The 16,068-nt window shown below is 32.3% G+C and overlaps 1 protein-coding gene across 14 annotated transcripts in view; it reads right to left on the bottom strand.

Annotated features, from left to right (window-relative positions):
- Positions 1–246: 246 nt before the first annotated feature.
- The window catches only part of LOC126866563 (serine/threonine-protein kinase mig-15), an 81,944-nt gene continuing 66,122 nt past the window's right edge, over positions 247–16,068 (bottom strand). For 12 of the 14 annotated variants that reach the window (XM_050620302.1, XM_050620304.1, XM_050620303.1 and 9 more), the window contains 6 exons: positions 11,413–11,565; positions 4,833–5,046; positions 4,496–4,716; positions 4,092–4,409; positions 3,709–4,008; positions 247–3,582 (listed from right to left, as the gene is read on the bottom strand). In XM_050620302.1, the coding sequence (XP_050476259.1) occupies positions 3,499–3,582; positions 3,709–4,008; positions 4,092–4,409; positions 4,496–4,716; positions 4,833–5,046; positions 11,413–11,565 (1,290 nt within the window). In that variant the 3' untranslated portion in view covers positions 247–3,498. The remainder of the gene's footprint in view (positions 3,583–3,708; positions 4,009–4,091; positions 4,410–4,495; positions 4,717–4,832; positions 5,047–11,412; positions 11,566–16,068) is intronic. The other 2 variants (XM_050620309.1, XM_050620316.1) reach the window with 1 other exon arrangement.

Here is a 16,068-nt window from a genome sequence, read left to right as displayed (position 1 = left end):
ATGTCATACTTATCAATTTATTTTCCCATTGTTTTTTTCTTGCCTTCTGTCTATAGTCTTTTTTATTCCATTGATAAATGGTTTCCATTTGTTCGAGATTAATGATTGCAATTGGTTGTTTTTGTGTTACTATAAAATTGAAAAGTCATAAGCTATTCTTATTATAAGCGGCTATATGGGATATAATAATATCCTATATATATATGATATGTACATATATAGGATATATGAAAAACTGCTGTCGTATCAATTACAAATTGTCCGTATATTTGACTTCACTAATAGTAATAATAGTAGTAATTTTAATCATTGTAATCATAATATACCGCATGGTGATGGTCATAATGGCGTACGGATAGATAGAATAATCGCAACAATAATGCAATTATAAACTATAGAAATAATAATTATTATAGTATTTTTTAAAAATCATCACTACCATCTTTGGGAAACAATGTGCAAGATGATAAAGTAAAAGTAAATGGATGGAACGTAGTATTAACCAAAGGAACCGAAAGTGATAGAGGAATTCTTGCACGAAATTAATTCATGAATCTGTTTAACGTAGCAATATTATCGTTATAATAATATTGGAATCCCTATTATTTGTAAATGACCGTCCATACGTATAGCATTCGCTAAAAATTCTATTTCTCTCTTACTCGCATACACTCCGCGCGCGCAATCGATTAATCACTCCCTGTTCCTTTCCTTCCATCCCAGCGTAATAGAAACTCTTTTTCTCCACCAGAAAACAGTCTTTCGTTGCACTAGCTAAACGTCCTCCTCTTTGCATCTACTTACTACGAATGCGTTTTCCAGTGTTTCCGATGTCCAAAATATTAAAAATAAAGCTTCTTAAAAATTAACCATCATATTTCAAGAACATCGTAAAAAAATGTTGAAACGCATTCAAATAAATAAGTATGACGTATTATTTATTTATCATATACCACGTCATATATTTATTTACATACAAATAAATAAATGAGTGTACATTACGTATCTTTTTTTTCTTTCTTTTCTCTTTTTTTTCGAAATTCGAATCTCGCCCTTATTGATACATTATTGCCGTAGACTTTTTATTTTTCAGTTACGATGATACATTAAGCAAAATATGCCCGACATTTAATAGTAATAAAAACGAAATCAACTTTATAATTACTGACTTACAATTCCAATATTACTCAACGATTAAGAGGAAAGCTTATGTGTAATAAACTTTGTACACGATATACGGTATAAATCGAAATTCAATCAGAAACGACATAAAAAAACTGCAATTATATAAAAGAAAAGATGAAATGCATAACCATTCTTATTCCAATTTACATTTGATACAAAGTCAAAAGTATTTAAAAAGGCAAGCCCGATGTAAGTAAATTACACATAGAACTATTCAAACTAAAATTATTTCTAGCAGAAAGTTCTGTATAAAACTTCAGTCTGAATGGTAGGACGCACTTGCGATATATGTACGTGCGACGTGTTTTAATTTGTTTCTTAATTACAAAAGTCACAATTTCAAAGTACAACATTATAATTCAGTTTGATCAATAAGACCGTCGTCATGAATACTTCTACTTTTGAAATTATGAATTTGCGGATGAATAATATTCGTTAATTCGTATAATATTGAGCGAGTAAATGGTAAGAAAAGGAAATTACCATTTTTCTATGCATGACGTCTTATCATATATAATATAATATAAATTGTCCTTTATTCGAATATTGAACGCGTTTCCTTGATTGCTTGTATTATTTGCTAGAAGTAAATAACACACGACCATATCCAAGCGAATACCTTTCGCAAAGAGGAGGGTGCAAGTTAAACGTAAGAAGTATATTAGTAAATCTTAGAAAAAATAATGAAACAGAAAAAAAATGTTTTCTTTGCACCTTATCATTTTACGTCTCAAAAACTGCTAACATAAATCTATTACTTGTAAAAAATGCAATTTATCCAACGCCACATATTATATCGTCGTATTATCATCGTCATCGTCATTATTTTAAATTGCAGAAGTAGAACATATGAGTCCTTCGATTACTACAAACTATACAGTTAATAACATTAGTATTATCTCCCTTATTCCTAATTTTAGTTATAACATTTTAGACCATCGCTATTCTTCCATTATTTTACTGTTAAAAACAATGTCGTTCTTCCACTTAGGTTATTCTAACATAAGCTTGATGTAATAATACATATATGTTGATTACATATGTGTATATCATGAGAGCAATCTTTCCAGAAAAAAAAGTTAATAGTACGTCAATTATAATAATCTTTATGAATGGAAAGGAAATAAATTCAATAAAAAATTACTTTAAAAACATACGTTACATACATTCCTTCGCATTCGTTATATCGCTCCAACTTTCACTCTTGCGCGCGCGCGTTCTCTCTATACTCTTTCTTCCTCGAAATGTAAATCGCAAAAATCCATTCACACTGCATTTTGCTCGCGTATTTGCACTTACAGCTATCGAAATAGTTCATATTTCTCTTATTATCATAGAAAAGTTCAGCCGCTTGTTACAAACTCATTACGGAAAATCTCTTCGTCCATACAAACCAAAGCATTGATATTGCACAGTTCTTTTGCACTTAGAGAAGTACGATATAACTCCTGTTACGAGTCACTAATAACGTATCGAGTTCGTTTTTAAAATTATTTCAAATTAAAAATTCGACTTGTCTTAAATCGTTCTTTCTTGTTATTTGTTATTTCGAAATTATAATTCATGCAAAGGATTCTTTCATGTATAAGAAATATATTTAGCAATTAGTAACACGATAAATTAATTATTATGAAGTAGAATAAAGTTTTGTGCATATATGATAGCTTTTTTTCTTATTTACTTTTCTCTATCAAGAGGAATATTACGGTAAAGAAGGAACATTTCTTCTGTCATATGCTAAGTTGCATCACGTAAGATGAACGGTTAAAAAAGCACAGAAATATTTTTATGAAGTGATATTTTTATACAAGTCCCTTGTATACTTTGCAAGAACAATCGAAGACATTGTTGAGATATTTCATTGAACATTTGGTGTTTTTCTATTAACGTGCAATTACTCGAGCAAACATATCGATATAGATTATAATGGTCATGTGGATAAAAATGATAGTAGTTATGGTGGAGGTGATGATGATGATGATGGTAATAATGATGGTGGTGGCGTTGACGATGACGATAACAATGATGACGTCGTCGACGACGACGACGACGACGTCGATGATAGCGCAGAAGACGACGACGAAGACGACGTCGACGATGATAATGATAATAATGACAATTGTAGTAAGACTGAAAATAATGACAATGTTGTTGACTCCAATAATAACATTGTCTGCTTTCCATGGCTTTAAATCCTGGCAGTGAAGAATGAATTAACATGAATGGCGATGATACGTATCTCGATACACGAGAAAGGTTTTGTGTCCTTATTCGTAAAGATAATTTGAGGGCCAGATTTGGCCTTATTCGGGATCACCAGTTAGCCATGCCAGGTTTATTTAATGTCATGAAGTAGATCTGGCACGCACTTCCACCTTTAGCTGACGAGAAAAATACCTAAAATAAACAAACACAAGGTGAAACTACGCTATAGAAAATAAAGGCAGTTTAATTATAATATGTATGTTTTCATTATTACTATCATAATAATATATTTTTTAATATGTATGTACATGCACATACCTTATCATTACGCTCGCAAAGGAACTTGAGCCGTTGAGCTTTCTTGTGCATGAACACACCATCAAGGTGTCCACTTTCTACGCTTCTAATCTCAATAGCTTTGTTGCCCCAGCCCATAATTTGTCCTGTACCAATATATGCAACACTAGTGGGCATTTCTCCCCATTGTAGAACCATGGTCTTGGAAAGTCTACCATAAGTGTTTACATATACACCTTCATTATCATAACATAACAGTAACTGCATGCCGTTACTGTTTGGTAATGCCACAATACAATGTGGACAAATGGGGCCCTGAGTCTGCAATCGATAACAAACGTCTTAATGTAAATACAGGAAGAAGCATTGACTATTTTTAAGTCATATTATAAGTATTCTCTCACGTGTTTTGGCAGATAAATATCATAGACCGTTGCTGAGTCTAAATCAACGGCATGAAAACCATCAGCACTGCCGTAAATAACTTTCAACCTTGTACCCTCTTCTATGGTAAGATCGACAAGTAGTGGTCTATGCGCTAATTCACCGAATGATTTAAAAGCCATGAATTTGTGATAAGGTTTAGGTGCCCAAGCGTAAATTTCTATGGAGTCTTTCAGTGCGATGACAAGAAACTTTATTCTCTCGTATTTTACTATCTTGAAATGTACCGCACCTTGAAGATCGCCAACGTTAATCCAACCATTGCGTCGTTCAACTTGCTGAAATATGAAAATATGTATCGTTGATACATATTAAATCAATCATCGATCAACGAAATCAATCGACAAACAAAAAAGCGACTTACATCACTGTGTCCATCGGTTCGCAAGATTTTACTTTTGAGCCAAGAAAGATAATATACCCGTACTCGATTCTTCTTTCCGCTAATTGTAACCAAAATATTTTGTCCTTCGAGAACTTCCATCTGTTGGAACCGTCTTCTACTTATTAACTGATATACTTTGCCCTGACCACTTCTATCCAATAGCACCAGGCCATTTTCAGTGCCAATTAGTAGATTTACTCCTACAAATATTTATACGTTGTTTTAATTAATAAGGATTGCGTAGAGGGTTGCGTAAAATAACGTAAGGTAACACGTTCGTTTCTTAAATATTGTATTCCTTATGTAATGAATTTACCCCAAAGTGCAGCGCACAGAATCTCACTGTTGAAACGTTTCTTGTATTTACGTATTTCAGGTGTATCGGACGCGAGGTCGTGGCTTGTTGGTGTCACATTAACATTTACGTGAGACTCCCTTCTAGCTGGTCCCGCGCCGAAACCAAAGGTCAGGAAAGATCTTTGCTTCTGTTGAAATGCAAGTGGTTGTGGTGATTTAACTGCTTGCCGATACTGCAACAGAAAGTATCTTAAAATTGAACTGGAATACATAGATCTAGAGGATAGAATGCAAAATAAACCATTCAGAAAAATACACGTGTTATTACAGGAGATGATGCAACCAAGAGACAAAATACGACAACTGATAGGGTGTAAAAAGTAGAAAATACAATAAAACGTACACCTAATGAGGTAGTAACATGCAATAAAAGAAGTAGATGATACTTATCAGACTTACAGAGATCATACAGATTTCCCAAACAATTTGAAGCGAGTAACATACATACAACAAATATACATGTTTCACACACTACAAATACCAAGTGTACAACGTAAAAAATTGTTACGGTGAAAAGAAAACAGAAAGTATTGTACTTTTTATAGGTTAGGTTAGGGTTAGGTCATATATATCCTGGAGTCTAGAATGAGAAACACGAAGTAAATTTCAGAGTAAAAAGGGATAATAGAAGTTGAAAAAAGTAGGAAAATAGGTAGCAAGCCTAAATAAAAAAAAAGGAGGAGTATGAGCAAACACGTAAGAAAGATAGAGGGTGGGAAGAGAAAGAAAGTGATAGCTAGAGAGAGAACGAGCTGAGAAAAGCGCTGTGATTGTAATTGAATTAGAAAATCATTTCATTCGTACGATATCTAGGAAAGGGCCCACAAAACCAAATTGAGAATACGACGAGATAGTGTACAAGATATTGACATTCCATGCACGATGCACGGTGAGAGTTAAGAAAAATAGTAGAGGATTTTGTTGCGTTTCCGTCCTTTACGCGCAAGAAAATATCCTACAAAAGGAGGCAGAAGCAACACCGAGCTAAATCAATATCGACTGAATACTTACATGATAATTAGTATTGGGATTGGGATGGTCAGTAGAAAGGATCCTGCTCTTCGGATTAGAGCTTCCACGCGTCCCAAACACACAACAGAATCCTGAATTAGTCACGCTGACAAACATAATGCGACTATGTGCGCAGATATTTACGCACAATAAAACAATGTAAAATAATATAACATCCGGTACGCTGACTTTCTTACAATATCAAATTTTCTTTTCCTTGCAAATTTCTATTGCAATAACTCTTGCAAAGTTCTATTACTTTCAGCGATTTATTCTTTCGACTCTTCGTATACGATCCGTTGAGATAGAACAATTAGTATAACTTTTAGGAATTCGATCACGGCGTTGCATCCAAATAAAGAAAATCGAGAAAGTTAAAGATGAAAGATACGGAGCTTGTGTTGGGAAAGGTAACCATACATAATCTCCGTATTCTTTTTCTAAAGCAAAATTTATAATTACTATATAATTTCATGGTCCAAAGAAAAATGAGAAAATCGAAGAATTAAAGAAAAATGTAGAATGAGAATCAATTGAAATGATCAAAGAAGATCAATTGAAAGTAACTTTTCGGTTATTAATTGTAACTATTCGGTAATTAATTCTAACGTTTCCAATATTTCCTCGGTTTTTGCAATCATCATTAAAAGATATCGTTGAAGGTAAAGCAATATTGATATATAGAGAGTATTTGCCAGTTGACTCGAAGTGTGATTATGAGTCGGCAATGTCATTTAAACATACAGAGTATAAAATTAATTGAATTTGTTTACATAAATAGATAAATGGAGCGAGAAAGTGAACTCCTGTTTTATTATATTCTTACTATTTTATTCGTGGCAACCAGAATCAGTGTACTTAAACAGTGGTACTAATACAGTACTCGTACACTACATATACAGGATATTTAGCACAAACTTCGACATAGTTGTTGTGTCAATAAAAAAAAAGAACAGGTCATCTTCGTTTATTTAAACAGCACCAATTTTAACAGCAACAATTTTTTTCTATTCAGTGCTGTAATGACAGTTGTTATAAGTATTCTAATAGACTTTTTCTTAATAACTCACTCAAAAAATTATCCTAAAATGTGCTAAAGTTCTTTCTTGGCAACCAAGTCACGCACGAATATGATTCGATAATATCCTGCAACTGAATGGAAACGATAAATACGTTTCTCTCATAAGCTTCATATTTTTTAATGAAATTATTGGAATAGTTGTGTCCTGTTACTAATTTCCAACTTTCCAAAACAATCCACATAACATATCCATACAAATTTTCTAAGTGTACGAATACTACATATGCGTTCGTTGAAATATCCCCGTTAAAACTATGGATGTGTTTGAAACAAAGAAATCTGTCACTCGCACTCGTTTGAAACCGCGTTCAAAAATTCCATACGAAAAATTCTTTCATCTCAGGTTGGAACTTTCCTTTAAAATCTCGATAATTTTCGAGTTTTGCCGTTTTTATAATAATCGTTGAACGTGACAGTTGATCTCATCATCTGGCCAAATGCGAGCCAAGTTTAAGGAGAAATTCTGTCCATTGACTAGCAATGTGTAGTCGGATATTTATACCGGAAAGTCAGGGAAGAATCAACTTCAAAAATGTTGCGTAAGTCAGTGTAAAATAAATATACAATTTATACTATCGAATGTCGAATCGAACGTGTGAGAAAGAAAAATTTTTCACGTCTCGCCTTTCGCTTTCAACGATCCTTTGAAACATCGTTCACTTATTAGTGGTTGTTATATGTTTTGAAGAAACTATATTAATTTCTACTTCTCTATCATTTGTTCGTTTGTAATTATTGATATTTAAAAGTAATGATTTGTAATTTAGTAATTTTTTACAATTACAAGGTTTAGTTAAGAATTTTTTTTATAGTAATTGAGGATTTTCCATAGTTCCGATACTTTTCCAGCTATTATTACACCTGATAAAAGTTTCTGTTTACAACGTAACTAACATTTGCCCCGAAATTGACCAAATTGAACTTCTTTCGTTAATTGAGAGAAAAATGATATTTTCTGCGCGAGCTACGAAAAATCGCGTTTAGGAAATTGTGGAAATAATTTTCGGATGGAAACTACCGCTATTAATTAAAAGATATTTCGAAACAATATTTCTCCTTATTATAAAGAATTGCCTATGTACTAATTCCATGTCAAGATAATAAAATACCTCGATTCAATGTGCTTTGTTAACAGCAGTCGTATGTAATATTGTTGTTAGGGAAAATCTTGCTCAATTTGTTGTTCTCGCGGACGCACAGCCGCTTTTTAGAAAATCAGTTCAGTTTCTCCTGCATTTCCACCTTGAAGAACGATTTTTACAATCCACGCATGCCAATTTCATAGAAGCGTCTTTAACGTGTATACACATACAGAATTATTCGTTACTAACACTCGAAGACATAGCAGGAAAGCTCTCTTATCGTATTTAGCACGATGTGTACAACATATTTGTCAAGATATTTCAGATCTCTCTCGTCCATCGCATGGCAGTTCACGTAGAATTTTACCACCATGCATTCACGCTAATACGCAACTATTCGATGATTCTACGCATACATATGTATATAAATAAGCACATATACGGGACGTAACTCGCAGAAAAACAGCATACTAAAATATTTTCACTAATATGTAGTACTACCAAAGAAAACAAAAAAAGAAAAGAAAAGAAATAGCGTAATACATAATGTTTCAAAAATAGATCGTTTTTATATGTTTCCAACGTGTTGATTTGAAACTACAATGAAAGATATAAATAGAAAATAACAAGAACAAATCACATAAAGCAAGTGTTGTAACTGTTCAGAGGAACACAAAACTATAATGTTTATGGTATTGATTACACGGTGTACGTATTTATAGAAAAATTGTATCTTGGATAAAATGTGTGAAAATTTTGACAAGCATACTTTATATATTTTAATCATGATAAGGTATCTCTTACTTTTGTCTATAATTTATAAGCGCAAACTTTCATAGAAATAATCACATATTTGTAATGAAAAATTTCAACTTCTTTAAAATTTAGATTATGCGACAATATTACTACTTTTAAAGTGTAATTAAAAACAAAATATATCCTTTAAAGCGCGTTATATTTTACAGTTAAACAAGATTCTCCTACTATTAATAAATTCCAAACCATTGAAAACGTAAGAGTTGTAACATTAACACTGAAAATTATTTCCACAATGTTTTCAGCATATCACATCTATATTTCGACATTAACGATTTACGCTCAAGGCGTTACGTTAAACTTTACTACGTTAAATCAAATACTATTTTCTTTAAATACAAAAAACTGAGTGATTTAGCTCACCAAGGATAATAAATAATTATTCTGCGATTATTGTGAGTTTCCTTGCTGCAAGAACGACTTATCGTTTCTTGTGTTTAGATATGTTGAACAATATTGTTGCAAATATTTAGTCTCATAAAGTTAGCGACACTAGTTAAAAATTAAATGACATTACTAACAATTTAAATCTCTGGAGAATTTCAAATAGAACCAGCTACGTTCAAATGAATAAAACTATGTTGCACTACATCTAACCTACGTTTGGATTGAAATGAAACCAAATTTTGGTTAAAAGTACACATTAGCAAAATACAGAATATTGTACATTTACTATGGCTTACACTTATGGCTTATACAGAGAATTCTGTTTTTACACGGTAGGATATTGTTAAAAAAAGAGAAACTATACAAAAGAAGTCATGTAAAAAAGAAAGATACAGTGCACGTGAAAGAAAAAAGAAAATTTGTTTCACACTCAAAAAAATCAGTGATATGAAAACAAACAATATATTTTTTTCAACAGACTGTACCAAAATCTTTAATTAAATCTTCAAATCATCCTTATCTATTTGAATATATTTTTTATTTTAGAAACTTATGAAGATAGTTATATACGCATGAACACATATAGACAAAGTAAATTATTTTTCATATAAAGGAAGTGACATACCACTAATTCAAGAATACAAAAGGACAAAGAATATGACTTACGTTTCTGGGCCTCAGAACTGCAGTGTATTAAGTCACATTTTTCAAACTTCATATTCATTCTGTGTATATTGACAATATTTCCAGCTTCTCAACTAAAGGGATCAATGTATAGTGTCAATATTTATTGACAAACCGCATTTTCGTAGAAAATCTTGAAATATTGACGATATTATTGATCGTCTGAAAGTATCCTAAAGGAGAGTAAATCGATGTTGCAAAAACCTTGTAACAAGATACACAAGATTTGGTATCATTTTTAGATTGTTATATTAAAAACTAAACGATTTGGAATGAAAGTGATTTTGCCATTGGATAGAGTAGAAAATTTGATAGAGCAAAGATATAAAAATCATTGTTCTCTTTCTTTTTTTTAAGTGGACTTAATACACTCTGAATCTGAGGATCAGAATCGACATACGTTTATTAATTAAGTTTTCTTAATTTTGGAATTACCGAAACTCGACGTCACCACTCAATTTCGAAATACGTTTTATATGACTTTTCCATAAAGTGGGACTTGAACAAAAAATAAATAACTAAGCAGTAGCCAGTTAGCAGTTAAATTTCAATAGATATGTAAAATAAAATTGGAATAGGAATCTACGAAAAAAAATATGAAAAAAGCTTCGAGCAAAAAAGATTAACGTCAAATGATCCTTTCTTTTTTTGTACAGGATACGATGTGAATTGCATTAAATCATATTAAATCGTGTAACAAAAAGATTTAATATTTTTTAAACTGTGTAGAATCAAAATTGCGTAAAAGAAAATCGTATAAAAACAGAATTGGCTGTATCGTGAAAACACGTCACATATTTGAAGAAATTGAAGATTAAATTTTCATTGGACCCTTCTCCTATAACTACTCGAATTCTATCAAAGGATGCAATTTAAAAATATACTTTGCCTAAAATTATATAAAAAGAAGAAAAAAATACTATGATTCAAATATTAAGCTCATTATCAATGACTACTATGATTTTAAAAAAAAGCAACAATTTTAACTTATTTCTTTCACATTTGTTGTTAAAATAAAAGAAGTGCATCGAAGCAAAGCGAAAGAAAGAGAAAACATAATTGGTCGACCACAGGGTGCAACTATTACGAAACTGTCCTAAGAAGAAGATTAGATTTTCAAGTACGATCTGAATTCTTTGCATTTGAAACGCTCGTATGTCATCGCTTTTTTATATCTAAAAATACCACCCTTTTTTTTTTAATTTTTTAAATCTATTTTTCCTTTTTTTTTTAATATAGCGGCTATATCTGTAATCTTTGAAATGCGTACAATAGGCTTACGATACGCGAGTTACATACACTATAAGAATAACACAAAATCAGCGGTCATGGACAATAATGATTCCCACGTAGCATCAAACATGTGAGACGAATCTGAATGCGTGGAAATTGACACATTCGCGGTTACATATATGGAGAAGATGAAGTAATAGAAAGAAATGCAATTATATATGTGTGTAAATATGTATATATCTAACCTCTTCACTTGTTGTCTTATCCTGTCGTTGACCTGGTGACGAGGTAAGAAGATCCGGCAAGACGGAACTGGGCCGTGATCCGGGTGATGAATCCGACCTCTGAAAATCACCGCCACTTCCTCCGCCTCTCGAACGATCACCACTTTCCCGATTCTATAAAAATATCGATTAATACTTCAATCGGTCGTCGCTATTAATATAATAGGAAAAAATCTAAATAAAAGAACAACGATAAAATCTGCTCAAGATTTAAGACCTGAATTTCTTTTTGAACGATAATCTTCGAGCAAGCTGGAGATCTTCATCTCGATCGATAGATTAAATCTTACCGATACGTAAGAATATGTATTCGTGTGTTTCGATATAAAAAGACGTGTAATTGATTGTAGCGATCTATACATACAACTTGATAACGAAATGGACGCAACGATTGTCTTCGTTTTCTTTCTTTTCTCTCACCTACAATACGAATTACGTTTCGTCTACGATAAACGTCAACAGTCTGGTTCTGTTGTTGCGCAAAAAAATACACGTATTTACTTGAAATTCAGGTTTTAAGACGATCAAGCAAATTGCAATGAAATAAGTGAATGTCAAAGATCGAATTGAAAAATTGTAAGAGGCGAAGAAGAATGCAGAACGAAAAGGAAGGGAAAACAATGAAATTATGGATAATGATTTTACAAGGATCGAAGAAGAGAAGAAAAGACAAGCAAAACACGTGAAACGCAATTATTTAAAAAAAAAAATGAATAAGTGCGCGAGGAAGCAACAGAGAAAGTAAATACTAAGTATAATCGTTATTAATTTAAAATCGCTAATGCATCGACGACAAGTCTACAACAATAAAAATATATTTGGTATTTGATTTTTATATATTCGATTGACGAGAAAGTACTTGTTACAATTAAATGTAAAATATTGCGCGAAACGTAAGTAAACCGGGTTCGTGCATAGAAAGTTGACAAAAATAAATAATAAACATTTGGTTCACTCGTCTACTGCATTAAAAAGAAAAAAAAACATATAACAATACACACTTTCTAAAGTAATGACGGAAGCAGGGGATAAGCAATCTCAGGATCGCTTTTATATTCGTAACATTAGCAAAAGCGTGCAATAGGATGAAATACAACATCTTGGCACGAAATTATCGTATTGTACATTGGTTTCTATAGATACTCGCGTTTATAATGATTTCATTCATATTTTAATTATTTTATGTTAAGTATTTATAACGCAATACACATCTCTTAAAATACTACACATTTTACTGTCACCGTGTACACTTTATTGTGCGACAGGATACAAACAATAAAATGACACTACTATAATCCGACAACACAGTTACGTACTAAAATACGAACAAATCGTTTCGTAAATGATACGAATAACTTAATCGTAAAAGATGTATTTGTTCCAGTTTTGACACGAACGGTGACTAAAAGTTTGTTTCAAAATTAACAATAAACAGTTTGAGAACGTACGTAGCGTTCGTACGTTTATTTGTTGTTGATGCTTATAAAAAAAAAAAGAAATCACATTTCAACGCTTATCGATAAGACCAATAAAGATTATAATAAGAAATATCTGAAATCAATTACACGTGTGATATGTGGTTGGATCGTTAGGTGCGACTATTAAGCGCAAGTAAAAATTAAAGATACTTTTATCGTATCGATGGATTTTTATCGCAACATGACAGACAATGCTATTTTAAAGAATCAGTTTCTAGCGGAAGCGTCAAAATTGTCGATTTCCTTCGTTGTACGTTGATTTTACGAGTAACAGTAATAAAAACACAATTCATACCATGCCCAAGAAACACATAAAATGAAAAACAGAGCATGCTTGGCGTATACTGGGACATAGCGTTACAAACATACATCGCATACATCAAATAAAATGAAAAGCATCATGCAAGACAATAAGTCTCAATCATGATTCGTAACAGTGCTACCACAAAAATGTTTGCAAGCTGACATTTATGCATGTGACGTGTAACATACAAATGCGCGCGAATTATACGCACACGCACACACACGCACGCACACACGCATACAACAGCACTCCATCTCTTAAAATATCTTTTCATCAGCAGTATTTCCCTTTCTTTATCTTCTGAGTGGCTTTTCTCTTCCTTTCAATTTATCTTCACGTACAATTCTACAATTCTCAAAATAATTATAAAAACACTGTTAACCAAGAACACACATTACGTATACAATCCACATTGACGACTAACGCAGTGCTGTCCAAGCTTTACTCGCGAGCAAACCAACATTCCCATCACTGCCTTTAATTTACGTACGAGAGATGTGAAAACGCTTGTCGCGTATCCAACGTAAGTACGAGTTTCGTACGTGGAATTTCAAATACGTACGCCTCCTTTGGAACAACCAAGAGCTACTTTATTCGTCACATTTGGTGTTAACCGAAGCAAATGTCTCGTCGTTCAGAGAAGACGTAGCGTGTGTTAGATGCGTTAAGTGAGAAAACACGATAAAGGATGGTGAAAAGAGGGAGAAATTTGTATCGTTTCTAGGATCTAGAATTTTACAAGTCCTAAATCCTGTGTTATCGTAAAAGTACAATTATTCGTGACAAATGTGACGGGCAAGTTGTAAAAGATGTAGACGAAGTTCACGGTGCTCTGAGAGGCGAATTGGAACTTTCTGGCTTAAAACGATCAGAATCTTTATATGAATGGAAAATATATTTTTAAAATTATATGAATAAAATAATACAAAAAAAAGTTCAAACGCTGTTTTGTAAAGGAAAGTCGATAAATATTTATATAATAATATGTAGAATATAAAAACGTATTACTCAAATTTTTGATTAATAGAAACAAGAAATTGAGATATGATATTACTATGTGAATCTTTCATGAAATCTGTTTCCAATTACGCTATAACTTAACCCCTTAACTTACAACTACGGGCACAGCCCGTAGTACGATGATCGGACCAAACGTAAACATTACGGGCATAGCCCGTAGTGGATGATCGCGCCAAATATAACATATAATATAATATACAGGGTGGTTAGTAACTGGTGGTACAAGCGGAAAGGGGGTGATTCTATGCGAAAAAAGAAGTCGAAAATATAGAATAAAAATTTTTCGTTTGAGACTTTATTTTCGAGAAAATCGACTTTGAATTTTCGCTCGGTACGCGTGCGGTACGTTATAACGGATCTCACTGTAGATCGTTGTCTCGATGGAAAAATTTAAAAAAGAAAACAAATAAAATTAAAAAAAAATATTTTTTATTCTATATTTTCGACTTCTTTTTTCGCGTAGAATCACCCCCTTTCCGCTTGTACCACCAGTTACCAACCACCCTGTATAATAGCTTGTTTACGTTTTCGGCCCAAAATTCTCGAACATAAATCGTAGGTTTAGGGGTTAATTCTGAAACGAGATGGAATGTATTTAATGTATTTCATGGCATCGTCGACTTCATCTACATTTTTTACAATTTTTCCATCACGTTTGCCATAAATCACTGTACTTTTATACATTTGCACTTATAGAATGATGTTTTATTGGAATTTTACAATTTTTAAAGGGTACAAATTTGCCATTTTTTTACCATCCTCCTCTCCGAGTGAATGTTCTTCCAGTATGGTGCGACTGAAAGAGCTAAATTTTGAGTACCCATTAGTTTAGATTGGTCATTTGATAATGAAAATTTACGTTTATTATATTTTTTATTAGATCTTCAGGAAGCTACCGCTACGTTGTTGAGAGTTTTTCCAATCAAAATGTGTCCGAATACAAACTCATTCGGTTATCAATAAAGTAAAAGAAAAAATATAACGATAATATTTTCGTCTTACATGTAACGTAATAAATCCCGAACAAGATCGTAGTTGGATTCTTTTCTGTTAGCAGAATCTCAACAATGACAATAACGATTTAACATGGAATCCACAAAAAATATAAAAATTCGAATTTCCGTTGATCGATCATTTATTGAGCCCTCAAAATTAATCTGACCCGGGTGCTAGAGGCTGCCGCTTTGTCTCTCTCATCCTCGGCATAGCATAATCGCTCGGTTTGTTGAAGCAAATTTAATAAAAAATGATGTATCCATTAACCGTTTTTATTCGTACTTATCAAACATAAACAAATATCTGTAGAGGTAAAGTTAGCAGAGAAGAAGAAAGCTGTGTAACGAATCTCGTCCATGGACAGCACTGGATTAATGATTCTATCTCATCAACTTATCCCATCCCCCTTTTTTTCCTACGATATAAGTCGAATAACTTTCATACGATAGTATCGATGTAACAATTAATATTACCCTGTCTTCTTGTTTAGAACTTCTTTTAATCGACAGGAACGTGAATAAACATGCATTACACGTATACAGCTTTGAGTGATCGGTGTCTTATGATAACATTGTCAAATGAATGAAGAACGAAGGACATGAATCGCTTGAAAATTTGAATCGATTAACCAGAAACAGACATGCAAGAAAGTAATAAAATAACACTTGATCGCTATTATCATCGTAAAATTATAACTTTTTGTAAGGCATTATATCTATATCTATATATAAATATAATATTAAAATATTTCTTTTTAAATTTATGATATTTTTTTTAGATTAAATAATATAACTGATATGTTTATTATCAAATTAAGTA

The sequence above is a fragment of the Bombus huntii genome, chromosome 6 (assembly GCF_024542735.1).
Source record: "Bombus huntii isolate Logan2020A chromosome 6, iyBomHunt1.1, whole genome shotgun sequence".
NCBI classification, from domain to species: domain Eukaryota; kingdom Metazoa; phylum Arthropoda; class Insecta; order Hymenoptera; family Apidae; genus Bombus; species Bombus huntii.
Note: the sequence above shows the minus strand (reverse complement) of the source record. Positions and strands in the feature narration are given on the sequence as shown.